The 17,593-nt window shown below is 42.5% G+C and overlaps 1 protein-coding gene across 4 annotated transcripts in view; it reads right to left on the minus strand.

The window, feature by feature from the left end:
• The window catches only part of ak8 (adenylate kinase 8), a 239,681-nt gene that overhangs the window by 127,304 nt on the left and 94,784 nt on the right, over positions 1–17,593 (minus strand). For all 4 annotated transcript variants that reach the window (XM_070863870.1, XM_070863869.1, XM_070863873.1 and 1 more), the window contains 3 exons: positions 16,453–16,524; positions 10,155–10,355; positions 5,495–5,626 (listed from right to left, as the gene is read on the minus strand). In XM_070863870.1, the coding sequence (XP_070719971.1) occupies positions 5,495–5,626; positions 10,155–10,355; positions 16,453–16,524 (405 nt within the window). The remainder of the gene's footprint in view (positions 1–5,494; positions 5,627–10,154; positions 10,356–16,452; positions 16,525–17,593) is intronic.

Raw genomic sequence — 17,593 nt, forward strand, 5'->3', positions numbered from 1 at the left:
ATCCAGAACCAGGGGACATAGTCTAAGGATAAGGGGTAAGCCATTTAGGACTGAGATGAGGAGAAACTTCTTCACTCAGAGAGTTGTTAACCTGTGGAATTCCCTAGCGCAGAGAGTTGTTGATGCCAGTTCATTGGATATATTCAAGAGGGAGTTAGATATGGCCCTTACGGCTAACGGGATCAAGGGGTATGGAGAGAAAGCAGGAAAGGGGTACTGAGCTGAATGATCAGCCATGATCTTATTGAATGGTGGTGCAGGCTCGAAGGGCCGAATGGCCTACTCCTACACCTATTTTCTATGTTTCTATGTTCTAGCTCACAGGCCAAAGACCTTAGGAGGCAAGAGACCAGAGAGATAACATAGAAACTGAACTGAATAACAAGATAAGGATAGAATACAAATGAAAACTATAGACGGAAGCCAGACTGAAGGAAGCGCTGTACCAATCAATCAATCATGTATTAATTGTAATTTGCGTAATTATGTAATTACTTAATCTGCAATTGTATAAAGGAGAATGCCTCCAGCCACTTCTTTGAACGTTCCTTACGGAATAGCTCCCCTGCTAGCTTGTATCAATTAATTAATAAAACTGCATTTACTTTAAGGCTAACGGACTCCGAGTGGTAGTTTGAAGTTCACCCTTACAGTATCCATCATTAAAAATAGTAACTTTGTAAGCAGTGGGTCACAAAGACTGACTCTACTTGAAGTGGTTAATCTCATGTCCCATACCACTTTAGTCCAACTTGATGCATCGTATTATGTTGTTTAGTACAAAAATAGGTTTTATAGGCAAATATTTTTACCTAACTGAGTGCATGTTATTGCCCATATTTAGAAACATGCGCAAAGCTGCTATTTTTCGAAAGCATGGGTGTGCAAGCTATGCACAGGTCTATTTTTTTGCACACCCATCAAAGCTTTGAACAGAGATGTTAATTACAATGTCATGGAATCAATAATATTTAAATCTACATGTGGTAACCATGTACAAATGTAGGAATGGTGAAAATTCGAGGAAAGGTTGCTGACAGTGTAACATCAAAGAATAATCTTCAGTGTTAGGTCCCCACACAAAAGGGAGAGGGGAGGGGAAGGAAAGAAGTATATGGCTACAATTTGTAATGTCACTGCAGGTGGTGTTCTGGGAAAATACATCTATATTAGATGCCACACAAAGGATAAGCTAATCAACAACTTGTATTTATATAGCGCTTTAACATAGTGAAACGTCCCAAGGTGCTTCACAGGAGTATTTTGAGCTAAAGAATTTGACACCGAGCCACATAAGTGGAAATTAGCGCAGGTGACTAAAAGCTTGGTCAAAGAGGTAGGTTTAAGGCGCATCTTGAAGGAGGAAAGAGAGGTAGAGAGGCGGAGAGGTTTAGGCAAGAAGTTCCAGAGCTTGGGGCCTAGGCAACAGAAGGCACGGCCACCAGTGGTTGAGCGATTATAATCAGGGATGCTCAAGAGGACAGAATTAGAGGAATGCAGACATATCGAGGGGTTGTGGGGCTGGAGGAGATTACAGAAATAGGGAGTGACGAGGCCATGGAGGGATTTGAAAACAAGGATGAGAATTTCTAAATCGAGACATTGCTTAACCAGAAGCCAATGTAGGTCAGCGAGCACAGGGGGTGATGGGTGAGCGGGACTTCGTGCGAGTTAGGACATGGGCAGCCGATTTTTGATGACCTCAGTTTATGTAGGGTAGAACACGGGTGATCAGCCAGGAATGCGTTGGAATAGTCAAATCTAGAGTTAACAAAAGCATGAATGGGGGTTTCAGCAGCGGACAGCTGAGGCAAAGACGGAGACGGGCGATGTTACGGCTATGGAAATAGGCAGTCTTAGTTATGCCGCAGATGTGTGGTCGGAAGCTCATTTCAGGGTCAAATATGACACCAAGGTTGTGAACTGTCTGGTTCAGTCTCAGACAGATGTTAGGGAGAGGGATGGATTCAGTGGCTAGGGAACGGAGTTTGTGGCGGAGACCGAAAACAATGGCCGGTCTTCCTAATATTTAATTGGAGAAAATTTCAGCTCATCCAGAACTGGATGTCAGACAAGCAGTCTGACAATTTAGATACTGTGGAAGGGTCAAAAGAAGTGGCGGTGAGGTAGAGCTAGGTGTCATCAGTGTACATGTGGAAATTGACGCTGTGTTTTTGGATGATGTCGCCAAGGGGCAGCATATAGATGAGAAATAGGAGGGGGCCAAGGACAGATCCTTGGGGGACACCAGGGATAACGGTGCGGGAGCAGGAAGAGAAGCTGTTGCAGGTGATTCTCTGGCTACGATTAGATAAGAATGGAACCAGACGAGTACAGTTCCACCAGCTGGACGACGGTGGAGAGACATTGGAGAAGAATGGAGTGATCAACCGTGTCAAAGGCTGCAGACACGTCAAGAAGGACCAAGAGAAATAGTTTACCAGTGTCACAGTCATAAAGGATGTCATTTGTGACTTTGTTGAGAGCCGTTTCGGTACTGATGGAAGAAGCGGAAACCTGATCGGAGGGATTCAAACATGGAGTAGTGGGAAAGATGGTCACGGATTTGGTAGGCGAAAACACATGCAAAGACTTTGGAAAGGAAAGGGAGGTTGAAGATGGGTCTCATGGGCAAGATGAGCGTGGAGAGGTCATACGTGGAGATGTCATACGTGGAGATCGGAGAGAAACTGGAGAGCGATGTGCAGGGCTAGGGCAGGGGGGACAGTTGGGGTTGCTGCTCATAAGGAGGTGCTTCGATGGGATCTTCATAGGATACCGAGAGGCACAGAGGGAAGCTGCAGGCTTATCTAAGAGGAAATCAAGCCTAGGATGGCGGCAGGAGAGCAGGAAGGTCAAAGAGTAATGAAGGATTAGGGTAAGGATTTGGGAGGACAGAGTATCTGAGAGAGGAAAGATGAAAGGAGGCATGACAGGAGAGCACGCTCAGGGAGGGATAGAGATAAAAGGAAAAGGAAGAGAAATAAGTGGAAAAGGAATGGCTCGGATCCAGAGCGGCAGCCAAAGTGTGCACACGAATGGACACAGGGTAAAGCTGTTACATAGGCCTGGTTTTTAGTCATTTATGGGATACATATTTCCTGATAGCAGGAAACAGATTGGAGACATCCCATGGAGGGACAAAGCCGACGTAAGCAGGATGGAGCTCGCACGGAACATCGACGAACCGCTGTCGAAATTCAGTCAGGTGTAGCAGGCCAGTGAAGTCCAGAAGCTATTTGAAGAGTATTCTAAGATTGCAGAAGTAGTCAAATTTGTCAGTTTTTGTGTGAAAATCACTAAAAACTGAAGACTGAAAGCAAAGAGACAAGTTAATAACCCACCCACATGAGTCACTTCCTTTGCATATCACATCACAGAAAATAAAAACATTCTTGTTGCATCTTGTGTAGATCTGGGCTGCAAAGATTTGTATTTGGCTGGCATAAAATGAAGTAATGAAGGATTGGGGTAAGGATTTGGGAGGGCAGATTCCAAATCTGAATTTGATCTGAATTTTCAATAATAATTTAACACAAAAAAAGCTGTCAATTGACTTGCTGGTAAATTGATTGGATCAGTGCAAATTGAATCTAATGGAATTATGCATGGCCGAGAGGATAAACAAGGTTAAAATTACATCACTATTGAATCATCAGATAAGCAACATACCTGCAACCAAGATCTGGATTCAGAGAAAAACTTGCATTTATGTAATAGCTGATCAAATCTCTCAGTAATGTAGCAAAGTAATTCACATAAAATTAATTAATGAGTAACCTTTGTTATGCGAACACAGCAGGATCCCACAAAAACAATGACCCAGAATTTGCTAGGAAAATAACAGCAAGTTAAATGCACGTCATTATTAGTGTGTAAAAAAAACAGCAATTTGTGGTAAGAAAGAGATACGACATGAGCTGCGAATCGCTACGATTTGTGCTGCTCCGCCGATAGCCTAGCAAAAACCGGAACTCGCCATCAACTTCCCCATGAGTTTCAAGAAATTGTTGTATTGCACTGTTAAAATAAATTAAACTTGCCACTGAAAGTTAGGACTGGTATTTAATGACATAAGGACCCTTTTAATGAAATGTTGCTCACTCCTGCAGGTAGTAAATTGATCCGAGAGATTTTAAAAAATTTTTATTTTAATTTTTTTCTCTTACTTTTTCTTTCTGTCTCTTTTCTCTCTCTCTATTAATCCATTATTTCTTTCACTCCTTTTATTTCTCTTTCTGTACCTAATTTGACTCTAATTCACCCTATTTGCTTCTCCGTTGTTCATCAGTTTCTTTCTCAATCCTGTTCGGAGCACTGTTCGTCAGGTCACAGGGAGAACTTCTTTCTGTTCTTGAAATAGTGCCACCATGGGATCTTTAACATTCATCTAAAGCAGCATTGCGGATCCTTGTTCTGTTTTTCAAATTGATTTTGAGATTGATGTTGGGCATTATAAAGCATGTTATATTAAGTAACTGCATATTTTAATTTGTCCTTGGGATGTGGGCAATACTGGCAAGGCCACAATAATTGGCCATCTTAGTTACCCTGAGAAGGTGGTAGATGATGCTTCTCCTTAAACTGCTACAGTCCTTGTGATGATGGTGCTTCCACAGTAGCGTTATGTAGGAAATTGCTTGATATTGACCCAGTGACAACACAGGAACAGTGATATATGTCCAAGTCTGGATGGTGTGTAACATGGAGGGGAACTTGGAGATGATAGTGTTCCCAAGACATTGCTTCTCTTCTGTTTCCAGCATTGGACTTTTCTTTTATCGTTTATCATTGATAGCACTGTTTGAGCTGAACACGGTATCATTGCACAAAACTGTGCGAGCCAGACGCTTGGCTAAAAATTTAAACCTACATTCCTGCAGACAGAAATACAAAAAGGTATACTTACGACAAGTCACTGAAAATCTAAAATAAAAACAGAAAATGCTGGAAATCTCAGCAGGTCAGGCAGCATCTGAGGAGAGAAACAGAGTTAACGTTTCGGGTCAGTGACCCATCGTCAGAACTGGAAAAGTTTGAGATATAACAGATTTTTAAGGAGTCCAACATCTGCAGTATTTTGCTTTTTTATTCCTCAAGAATCTGTTACATCTCCAACTTTTCCAGTTCTGATGAAGGTCACAGACCCGAAATGTTAACTCTGTTTTTCTCCACAGATGCTGCCTGACCCGCTGAGATTTCCAGCATTTTCTGCTTTTATTTCAGATTCCAGCATCCGCAGTATTTTGCTTTTGTGTCACTGAAAATCGAACTTGGAAGCACTGATCTAGCAGCCACACTTCTGTGTTGTATGTTTTGGTGCCTCCGGAGGCAGTGCTGTATGTAATATAAACAGACCACTGACTTACCACGTATTAACTGTCAGATTGTAAAGTTTCAAATGCACTGCTTTTAGACAGCACAATGTACAAGACAAAAACTGGAGGGACAAGAGTTCAATAAAGACAAAAGCTCCAATTGAGATAGTGCTCACCATTAACGATCCTGTATTTTTGAGCAAGCAGTGCTGCCTGCAGGCTCCTACCACAGCCGGGGGGACCATGGAGAATGATTCTTGGCGTGTAGGGGGCGATGGATCGATGTCGGCTTTGGACGTGGCTCAAAACTGTGTAGAGTGGAAATGTAAAAAATAATAATTAGTGGTAGCCCTGAACACGAATAATACTTAGAGACAAGCAATGCTCATGCAGTATGAATGCTGTTAAGCCCCATTAGAAGGGGGTTCCTCCCCCCCGCCCCATTTATAGTATTTAACTACAGAGTAATTAGATGTAATGATTCCCTGCTGATTTTCTTTCACAGTTGCGAAAGTGTGGAAAGCTTGCAGCACATGAACAGTCTGCCCTAAGCTTTAAAGAAATCAGATTCAAATGAAATTTTAATTTTTTAATAAATTTTTCAATTAAGTTAATTGTACAAAATACAAACAATTATGTATAATACTCAACAGCCACTTGTGTAACCCTAGTTTTTCCTCAAAGAAAAATAATCATACTTCAAAATTAAAGTACATAACTGCACAGATTTTTTTTTTAAACCTTAGATTTAAAGTTGAATCTGTAAGATTCTGCTTAAAACCTTGTTAAAAATCAAATAACTTTACAGTTTATTGTTTGAGCTTTCTGGTCTTTCATGTATGAGACAATCCAGAACACTTTAAAAAAAAAACAAGGACACAATCAGTGAAACTAATCACAGCACATGGCAAAACTCACATATATTCTGACTGGTTTGATAATGCAACACATGTAAAACTATCCTGCATTGACGATGAGTTTACATCGATTAATGTTCCTATCTTACGGCTGCAAATTACGATAAGATTTTATGCTAAAAAAAAAAACGGGACTGAAATCTATGGAATGCAACATCAAATTTTCATGTTTTGTTTGTGAATGGGAACATAAAGTTAATTCCTGCAGTAATATGATGGCTGCAGACAATAAGACAGGTGATGGGCGCACACAAAGAAACAAGGTTCGTGATCAGTGGACTTTACATACTGTGCCGGAGCTGACATCTTTCTTTTGTTTTCCTGCTTATTAATATTTGAGTAGATGAGTAAAAGTCAACAAAATGGAGAATTTGCAGATATAAATATACATATAATGTTCATTTTGGGGGCTACTTTCACCACAATTACCTTATTTAAGTACTTTTGTCATACATAACAATGATATAGTTATTGAATGGAGTGATGGCACAGTACATTGAAACAACAAAGTGTGGTGCCGGAGCGCTCTGATGCTCCTCTCTTCCCCCACCGCACCTCGTAATCCACTCAGCTTTAATCTGTGGCATTGTTATGGGGTGGAAAAAAGGGACTAAATTAATACTTGAGGGAGAAAAATTGCAGGAATATGGGGAGAGAACGGGGGAATAGAACTCACTGGATGGTTCTTCAAAAGAGCCGGCACAGGCTCGATGGACCGAATGGACTCCTTCTGTGCTGTACTATTCTATGATTCCTTAAACACAATATACTGCCCAGTCCAGTGATAGAAATATATGTTTAAGAACAATTAGTGATGTTTCCTGGTGCTTTGATATTCAGAAAAATAATGGGCCCAAGTTTGAACTGTTCATTAGAATGGCGCACCTCCGAGCCTTGCGCCTACTTTTTAGAATTAAAAGTGCGCCTAAAAAGTACCTCGCTATTCTAAACTATCTGCAGGCCTCCATTCCAGTCAGCGCAGCGCAGCTTGAGCTGCGGGGAGTGGAGCTATCGACGTGCTATGTGTACACAGCCGGCATGGGGGTGGGGCTAGGGCCCAGCATGTCTGCGAGTGTCGGCAGCATTGCGCATACGCGTTGGAGCATGCGCAATGGCACAGAAATATTGGCTGGGTGAGCGCTTTCCTGCCTCTAGCCCCTGGCCAAACAGCCAAAGGTATGCTGCTGCGTACTTTAGTGAGCTGCTGGGTGATCGATTTCCCGCCCCTAGCCGAACGGATAGGCGCTGCGTGCTGCAGTCCGTGAGGTAGGGACTTTGATTATTGATGATGGTTCTTTATTTTTAAAAGTGAAGATGTTTAGTGCTCTCTCTTCCCTTCCCTTCCCTTCCCATCCGCCTCCCCGCCGCCCCCCCCCCCCCACCAGTCCCCCATCCCCAACCCCCCCCCCTCATCTCTGGCTAGCTGCGCTGATTTCTTAACTCTACACAAGGTTTTTCCTGGCGTACAAAAGTGGACAGTTACTCCAATCTAATTTAATTTGGAGTAACTTTTCGCAGTTCAAATTTGCAAAACAGGCGTAAGTGGCTGGACACGCCCCCGTTTGAAAAAAAAAACTGAACTAAAACGAAACTAAACTAACTCACTAGAACTGGAGCAAACTAAATGTGGAGAATTGCAATTTCGAGGATACTCCAAAAAAAACAATTGCTCCAAAAAAATAGGAACAAATCCAGTTGAAACTTGGGCCCATCGTGTGGAAAGTGAAATTAACCCCAAACTAAGTGGTTTAAAAGCATCAGCCTGTAAAACAAAGTGCTGGAAAGTTTGGACTCAGATCCAGTCCATCGATTGTGCATGTCCTGAGCTATGATATATAAAACAGTAAGCACTACTCTGGAATAGCACCAAAGAGTTGAATAAATCAGAACCCTGTGTCCAAAATTCTCTATTCCATAGTTAACTATACTCAGTTTGTACAAGAATTGTGAGGCCATTGTAGCTAAATTATCATTTCATCTGTTTAAGGAAAATGTTGTTCCATGTCTTTTTGTTGACAATAGGGTTTTTTAAAAATACATTATTATAATGCACCCACTAATATCAATCCGACAGTATCATTCATCTGGGTAGTTATGTACTATAGCACTTTCAGTTGTTTACTACAATGGATTAATGCCCGACTTTCAATTATTAATTGGAATTTTTAACAAGGAAGCATAGCAGTGAAAAGAATTGATAGTTGACTGCTGTTCATTGGAATATTCCTATTTGAACTAAATAACTAAAGGAGAGATGGACGAGAGGTTTGGAAGGTCGAGCAGTAGGGCACTATAATCCTAACCAGAGGCGTCAATTTGAATCAAAATTTCAGCTTGCCTATCTTTATTGTGTCAGCTTTGCTAGATTCCATTATGGCACTTTAAAAGGAGAGGAGAGGGAGAGAAAGGATAAGAACAAGAATACAAAGAACAAGAACCAGCAGAGGAAGTCCAGTTTTAAAAACCACATTGCCTGCTGGCCAAAACACAAACCAATATTCATAATAGCCATGGAGAAGTTTATGTCCAAAAAGATCTTCCTTCAAACCCTTCTGTTGCTTTGCAATGGTCCAACAGGGGGTCCAATTTGCACCAACGTGACTGGTCCTGCCAATTTTTTCCATTCCTCCCTCCAAGCCTTGGAAATGAAGAGTACTCGGTGGCCACATGGTGCTCTATGATGAGAACTGCTAGTTTAACATTGCACAACTGGATTCCCTGGTTGCACTCAAGTTTATAGACAATACTCTTTTGAAGTGTCTTATTGATAATATATTGATGTGCAATCATACATTTTTTTCATTTTATTCATACCTCAGCATTTTCCATATTTTTTTGTGATCATCAAAGGTGCCGTCATTGCAGATGAGCGGTTCACGTCTTGATTTTTTGCACCTAATACCCTCATGAGTACGCTTTACACATCCCCAAATAATTACCTTAATCCCAAAACCAAAAGGACCCTAGCTACAGCACATGTAAGATTTCTGCTGGCAAAACTCCTTGTGGCTTTGAGAATGTGTAAAAGGGTTGCGAAAGTGGTGGATGGCTAGAGAAGGTGGCAAAAGGATGGAGATAGGGAATCATGGGAAAATAGCTAAAGAAATGGTCAAGATGCAGACAACTGCTGAATCAACAGAAAAAAAAGGGGTTACCAAGAGTTGAAATTGAGGTTAGACACGGGTCATGAGAAAGCCCAAGGCAGCACAAAGAAAGAAAGCAATTCTAGTTAGAAAGGGAAAAGTAATAGCTTCTACTGATAAGGAGGAAAATAAACTAATTGGGTTCTTTACTGATAAGGGAAGACAGTGTAGCAAAGCTATAACTAACCTACCTGACACCAGCCCTAATTGGGAGACTTTCTTGCCTGCCATTGGACGTACTCGGGGGGGAGGCAGAAAGGGATTGGATAGACCAAGTGCTAATCAAATGTGTTCTGTTTTAAAAATGTATATCTACTGTGTTTTTCGCGCTGAAAAGGGCTTGTCCAGGGGAAGGTAAACAGGCTCTGATTGAGAGTGCTCCTTTGTCTTGACAAGTCCCGGCTAGAGAATCTTCAATAAAGGTCTTTTACAGAAAAGGCAAGAGGTGTTCGCGTGTCAGTGTATTCGCTGAAACAGATTGAGGGAAAAAGAATCCGTATTAACAGCTTCTTTAAAAAGTTGCCAATTTAAGTTGCAAACTCATTCCTACTAGAATGCCCAAACTCATTTTAAATAAGGAACCTTTCATAAAGCATATATTGGAGAATCCCATCCCATTAGTCTGGGTTGGAGTTCAAACCAATTCCCAGAAATAAAAGGATGTGCAACTCACAGTTCCACTGATTGCACTTTCTATCAAAACGCCAGCTCTCAGCAATGCAGATGATACCGTACTAGCTTTTCTTACAAAAGGTAGTTGATGTAATATTGCTTACCCTGTGAAAGGACATCAACACTGGGCTGATCAGCATTAACGATGTGGTATTTTTTCCTGTAGCTATTCAGTATCCCGTGACTGACTCTGCGGTATTCCAATAGTCTTTTTACAGTCTCTTCCTCTGTTATCCCATCGGGTTTCTCTAGGCGCTTCTGTATCTTATTGGATGTTGGCCAGTTGAAGATTGTATGATATATGTCTTAAGTATACAGGCAAAGGTAACATTTGAAGAATGCACTGGTAAAGTGTGATGTGAAATATCAACTACTCTGTTTAAAGGAACAATCGTCAAACTTTGTTCAAAAAAGCAAAATTAAGAATATAAAACCCATTTCATTGGTTACACATACATATGGGCTGATCAAGATGCATCAATAGCCTTTCTTATTCAATAATTATCAAGACTTTCTCTGAGAATATTCTAACTATAACTTGAACAACTGAGCTAACTGAGCTGATGCTAGAGAACATGGGATGGAGTGCAATTATGCAAGAGTATCTGAAATGAATGAATACCAGGAAAAGTGCTATAAATTACTGAAAAAAATCGCAGCAGAATAGTTTAGCCTATTACATAAGAACATAAGAAATAGGAACAGAAGTAGGCCATACAGCCCCTCGGGCCTGCTCCGCCATTCAATAAGATCATGGCTGATCTGATCATGGACTCAGCTCCACTTCCCTGCCCGCTCCCCATAACCCCTTATCCCTTTATCGTTTAAGAAACTGTCTATTTCTGTCTTAAATTTATTCAATGTCCCAGCTTCCACAGCTCTGAGGCAGCGAATTCCACAGATTTATAACCCTCAGAAAAGAAATTTCTCATCTCTGTTTTAAATGGACGACCCCTTATTCTAAGATCATGCCCTCTAGTTCTAGTCTCCCCCACAAGTGGAAACATCTTCTCTGCATCCACCTTGTCAAGCCCCCTCATTATTTTACACGTTTCGATAAGATCACCTCTCATTCTTCTGAATTCCAATGAGTAGAGGCCCAACCTATTCAACCTTTCCTCATAAGTCAGCCCCCTCATCCCCGGAATCAACCTAGTGAGCCTTCTCTGAACTGCCTCCAAAGCAAGTATATCCTTTCGTAAATATGGAAACCAAAACTACACGCAGTATTCCAGGTGTTGCCTCACCAATACCCTGTATAGCTGCAGCAAGACTTCCCTGCTTTTATACTCCATCCCCTTTGCAATAAAAGCCAAGATTCCATTGGCCTTCCTGATCACTTGCTGTACCTACATACTATCCTTTTGCGTTTCATGCACAAGTACCCCCAGGTCCTGCTGTACTGCAGCACTTTGCAATCTTTCGCCATTTAAATAATAAATTGCTCTTTGATTTTTTTCTGCCAAAGTGCATGACCTCGCACTTTCCAACATTATACTCCATCTGCCAAATTTTTGCCCATTCACTTAGCCTGTCTATGTCCTTTTGCAGATTTTTGGTGTCCTCCTCACACATTGCTCTTCCTCCCATCTTTGTATCGTCAGCGAACTTGGCTACGTTACACTCAGTCCCTTCTTCCAACTCGTTAATATAGATTGTAAATAGTTGGGGTCCCAGCACTGATCCCTGCGGCACCCCACTAGTTACTGTTTGCCAACCAGAGAATGAACCATTTATCCCGACTCTCTGTTTTCTGTAGTTAGCCAACCCTCTATCCATGCTAATATATTACCCCCAACCCCGTGAACGTTTATTTTGTGCAGTAATCTTTTATGTGGCACCTTGTCAAATGCCTTCTGGAAGTCCAAATACACCACATCCACTGGTTCCCCTTTATCCACCCTGTTGGTTACATCCTCAAAGAATTCCAACAAATTTGTCAAACATGACTTTCCCTTCATAAATCCATGCTGACTCTGCCTGACCGAATTTTGCTTTTCTAAATGTCCTGCTACTGCTTCTTTAATAATGGACTCCAACATTTTCCTAACCACAGATGTCAGGCTAACTGGTCTATAGTTTCCTGCTTTTTGTCTGCCTCCTTTTTTAAATAGGGCCGTTACATTTGCAGTTTTCCAATCTGCTGGGACCTCCCCAGAATCCAGGGAATTTTGGTAAATTACAACCAATGCATCCACAATTCCTGCAGCTACTTCTCTTAAGATCCTAGGATGCAAGCCATCAGGTCCAGGGGATTTATCTGCCGTTAGTCCCATTATCTTACTGAGTACCACCTCCTTAGTGATTGTGATTGTATTAAGTTTCTCCCCCCCATAGCTCCTTGACTATCCACTGTCGGAATATTGTTAGTGTCCTCTACCGTAAAGACTGATACAAAATATTTGTTCAGAGTTTCTGCCATCTCCATGTTCCCCATTACTAGTGGAAACATTCTCTCTCTATTCCTCTATCAAAACCTTTCATAATTTTAAAGACATCTATTGGGTCACCTGTCAAGAGAAAAGAGAAAAGAGACCCAGCCTGTTCATCCTTTCCTGGTATGTATACCCTCGCATTTCTGGTATCATCCTTAGATACATAGAAATTTACAGCACGGAAGGAGGCCATTTCAGTCCATCGTGTCCAAGCCGGCCGACAAAGAGCCGCACGGCCCTTGGTCAGCAGCCCTGAAGGTTACGTATAAACCTATGAACAATGACGGAAAGGCAAAGAGCACCCAGCCCAACTAGTCCCCCTCACACAACTGCGACGCCCCTTATACTGAAACATTCAACACTCCACCCCAACCAGAGCCATGTGATCTCCTGGGAGAGGCAAAAAACAGATAAAAACCCAGGCCAATTTAGGGAGAAAAAAATCTGGGAAAATTCCTCTCCGACCCATCCAGGTGATCGAAACTAGTCCAGGAGATCACCCTGGCCATATTCGATTCCCTGCAGTACTTACCATTAATACTGCGCCGGCCAACAAAAGGTCATCCAGTTAATCCCAATTATCAGCTCTAGGTCCGTAACCCTGCAGGTTACTGCACTTTACGTGCCCATCCAACCATCTCTTAAAAGTGGTGAGGGTTTCTGTATCCACCACTCTTCCAGGCAGCGAGTTCCAGATCACCACAACCCTCTGCGTAAAGAAGCCCCCCTTCAAATCCCTTCTAAACCTTCCACCACCCACCTTAAAACTATGACCCCTCGACCAATGGAAATTTAAGACAGAAATAGACAGTTTCTTGAGCGATAAGGGGATAAGTGGTTATGGGGAGCGGGCGGGGAAGTGGAGCTGAGTCCATGATCAGATCAGCCATGATCTTATTGAATGGCGGAGCAGGCTCGAGAGGCCGTATGGCCTACTCCTGTTCCTATTTCTTATGTTCTTATTGTGGGGAAGAGTATAATTAGAGGCCATCAATATAAGATAGTCACCAAGAAATCCAATTCAGAAATTCAGATTAAACTTCTTTACCCAAAGAGTGGTGAGAATGTGGAGTTCGCTACCATAGGGAGTGGTTGATGCGAATAGTATAGATGCATTTAAGGGGTGACTAGACAAACATATGAGAGACAAGGGAATAGAGAGTCATGCTGATGGATTTAGATGAGGAAAGACAGGAGGAGACTTGAGTGGAGCATAAACGCCGGCATGGACTGGTTGGGCCAAATGGCCTATTTCTGTGGCGTATATCCTATGTAATGTAATGTAAATGGGGACAATGACAAATAAGAACATAAGAATTAGGAGCAGGAATAGGCCACGTGGCCCTTCGAGCCTGCTCTGCCATTTAATAAGATCATGGCTGATCTTCGACCTCAACTCCACCTTTGCGCCCGATCATATCCCTTGATTCCCTTGAAGTTCAAAAACCTATCTATCTCAGCCTTGAAGATGCTCAATGACTCAGCATCCACAGCCCTTTGGGGTAGAGAATTTCAAAGATTCACAACCCTCGGAGTGAAGAAATTCCCCCTCATCACAGTCTTAAATGGCCGACTCCCGATCCTGAGACTATGCCCCCTAGTTCTCGACTCTCCAGCCAGGAGAAACAGCCTCCCAGCATCTACCCTGTCAACCCCCTCAGAATCTTATATGTTTCAATGAGATCACCTCTCATTCTTCTAAACTGCAGAGAATATAGGCCTAATCCATTCAAATATCCTTTAATATGTCAGGAGACAAACTTCACCTGTAATATTGAAAAAATCTAAAACAGATAATTGCATAAAAAAGGAAAAAACAAGATATAAAAGATTAAGAAAATGGTGGAACACGTTAAATTCAAAATAGTTCTAATAAATAAATTGGTAGCCATTGGACAATATGCACATTAAAAAAAATGAATGATGAGCCCATGCCGATGGAGATGTGGCGGGACACCATGTAGATAAGAATAGCAGAGAGAAAAGAGTGAATCTTGAGGTATTCCCAAGGTGAAATTGCAGGAGTGGAAGCAGAAGTCATTGCAGATGATGTGTTAGGACAGATAGGATTGCAACTGAACAAGAGTGATGGCTCATTGCTGGACCATGGAGGAGAGACAGTGAAGGAAGATGGAAGGGTCATCTGCATGGAACTCATGGTGGAAATGGATGGATAAAGCACCACAGTCATGGTCACAAAGAATTTAATTACTGACTTGATCAGTATTTTGGGCAGAACAGAAATTGAACGGAAAGGGTTCAAACAGAAAGGTCAGTGTGGAGTTGTGAGCACATTGGAGAAAATGGGGAGATTAGTGGTGACGCAATTGATAGGTGGGCTTTTTGACAATGACATATATGCCTAACTGAAAAGTTTTTGTTAGGCATATATGTCATTGTCAAAACTTCGGTTCTGGTCATTTCGGGGCAGTAATGGCGGAGAAACGGTGAAGTTTGCGCCCGGGAACAGTCTGCGCCTCAGTCAGTAAAATTCAGCAGCTGGGGCGGAGCGCTAATGGAGGCGTTACACACCTCTCTTAGGGCGCTAGGCCGGCTGAGCAAGTGAAAATCCTGTGCTATACAGCCGGCCTCGGAGCGCTCTGTGAGTGGGGGGAAAAAAACCTGAAAATAACCCACCAAAAAGATACCCAATAAATAACTCACGCCACCACAACATAAATCTTTAAAAAAAACAATCACACTACCTGAGATCGACACTGCTTACTTCACTGCAGCCGCTACAGCTCGGACCGCCTGCTTTCAGAGGGGGCCCCAGCACGACGCTCTACGGATCGGGTGGCAGCCAAAATTCGAGCCGGTGTCGCAAGCAGGGGCGTTGCACACCGGCTCGCCTCGTCCAGGCGGTAATGCTCCGCGCCCCGCGCTGGAAGCTGGCCGTACGTCCGGAAATGCTTACCGCCTCCACTGCCGCCCCTCCAGGGCAAAAGCAGAGGCGGCAACAAGCCAGAAATTCAGCCTAATGTCCGTAAGTGATTTCCATAATGATAACTAAATTACAGGGATGAAAGTTAAGTAAGCAGCTAATGAACTGATGGTCACACCTGTTATTGTACCCTATACCAAAGGAATCAGAGTGAACCAATTGTAAAATAATTGGTATTATAGACCGAACTGAATCAAAATCCAGGCTTCCCGAGTGAGTTTGTAAGCTTCTTTTCAATTATTAAATTTCTCTTTTTTCTTTAACAATCAGATGACCTCCTGTACGTGTCAGCCTTGGCTCAGCGGTAGCATTCTCGCTGATGAGTCAGAAGGTTCTAGGCTCAAGCCCCATTCCAAAGATTTAAGCACGTAACCTAGGCTGATACCTCAGTGCAGTACTGAGGGAGGTGCCGTCTTTTGGAGGAACTGTTGAAACAAGATCACGGGCATAAAATATCCCATATCTAATATTTATTCCTCAACTAACACCATCAAATAATTATTTGATGATTTATTTCATTGCTGTTTGTGGGCTTGTGCTGTGTAAAATCTAGCTGCCCACATTACAACAGTAGCTTCACTTCTAAAGTATTTCATTGGCCATGTAGTTGCTTTAATACATCTGGAGGATTTGGAAGGTGCTATATAAATGCAAGTCCTTTCTTTTATTCTTCTTCCATCAAGCCTCACTGTTCTCCTCTTCCCCAGGACACATGTCCATCACATTAGGGGTATCAAATAGACTTCAACCTTTTTTTCCCCGATAACATGCAGGCAGTTTTAAGATTCCTCACAGTATTTCTACAAAGATACCTCGCCTTTTAACTGTAATACATAAGCATCATGACGCAATTTGTTTTTTCTTGTAGAAAATTACAGTTTCAATGGTTAAAATAATGCAGCATAAAGACATACGGACTGCAAGAGGAGAAAGGCACAGAGAGAAATGGAGAGAAATACTAGCTACAGACCAGTATAAGGTGTATCTTTTGATAAGAGTTAATTTATAAATAATATATCTTACCTCCCGTGATCATGTCAATCCTTTTCCCCAGGTTTCTCTCAATTAGCACAGTATCAGGGGCATCAAGTATGACTATGGATGGAAAAGATGCAGTTAATGTACAATTGTAGTTACAATGGGATCATTAATTGAGCAGAAACTAGACTGAACTCACTTTGAGCCACAGCAAACTCTCACACCACCTTCAAAGTGAACTTGTCATCTTCCCAGGACTCACGATTGCAGTTCGAAAGACATTTTACTAGGTAAACACAAGGGGTGGAAAATTCGATATCGCCCATTTTAAGGTGGTAACACCACCTGGTTCGCATGGTGATGTTTACCGCCTCCAACTATTAGCTATTCACTATTAGTGCTCCAAGAGAGGTGGGGAGCGCCAAGGGAAGTGTTCCACGCTATTCATAGTGCGCTACGGGGCGGTAGTGTTGCAGGGATAATGAAGGTCTGGCTCGAGGAAACCGACATTCTAGAGCCTAAAGGGGAGGTCAGCTGGACCACCCGAAAAATGAGAGAAAGTTGAAGGGAACATTGGAAACAACAGCCGCAGGATGTCAGACCTCACAGGAGCACTGCAATGTTAAAAGATTTTACAATGAACACCCACCGGCTCCTGCTTTGTAATATCGCCCTGGGAGCTTCCACGGAACGCCTGCTCTCCGTTGGTGACAGCACCAGGCACGACGACAGGCGAAAGGAGTGAAGTTCAGGATCGCGGTGCTAACATCGCTTTGTACACTCCTGACGGCAACCAGTGGGTGGCGCTAGAGTGCACAGCACTAACTGACAGCGCCACCGCTAAACCACCAATGAAGTTCGAGGCAGGCACCAACAGCGCGGTGCTCGGGCGGTGAGCCTTTAGCGGCCCGCATTTAGCGGCCCATTAGTGCTCCTCTCGGGCGCTAACGGGTGTCACTAACCAATTGAATTTCGAGCTCAAGAAGTCACTTTTTGTTAACAAATTGTAATCATTCATTTTTAAAACGTTGGAGCAATTTTAAGCCTACCCGGGTGAGTTGACAGTTAAAGTCGGCTAAGTGACTTACCCACCGATATCCTGCCGGGGTTACATCAGCAGTCATTTCAACCAGCTCTTCTGAGCTGGCAGCAAAGCCGTCCGCTTTCTTTAAATATGCAAATCAAG

The sequence above is a fragment of the Pristiophorus japonicus genome, chromosome 20 (genome assembly GCF_044704955.1).
Source record: "Pristiophorus japonicus isolate sPriJap1 chromosome 20, sPriJap1.hap1, whole genome shotgun sequence".
Lineage (NCBI taxonomy): Eukaryota > Metazoa > Chordata > Chondrichthyes > Pristiophoridae > Pristiophorus > Pristiophorus japonicus.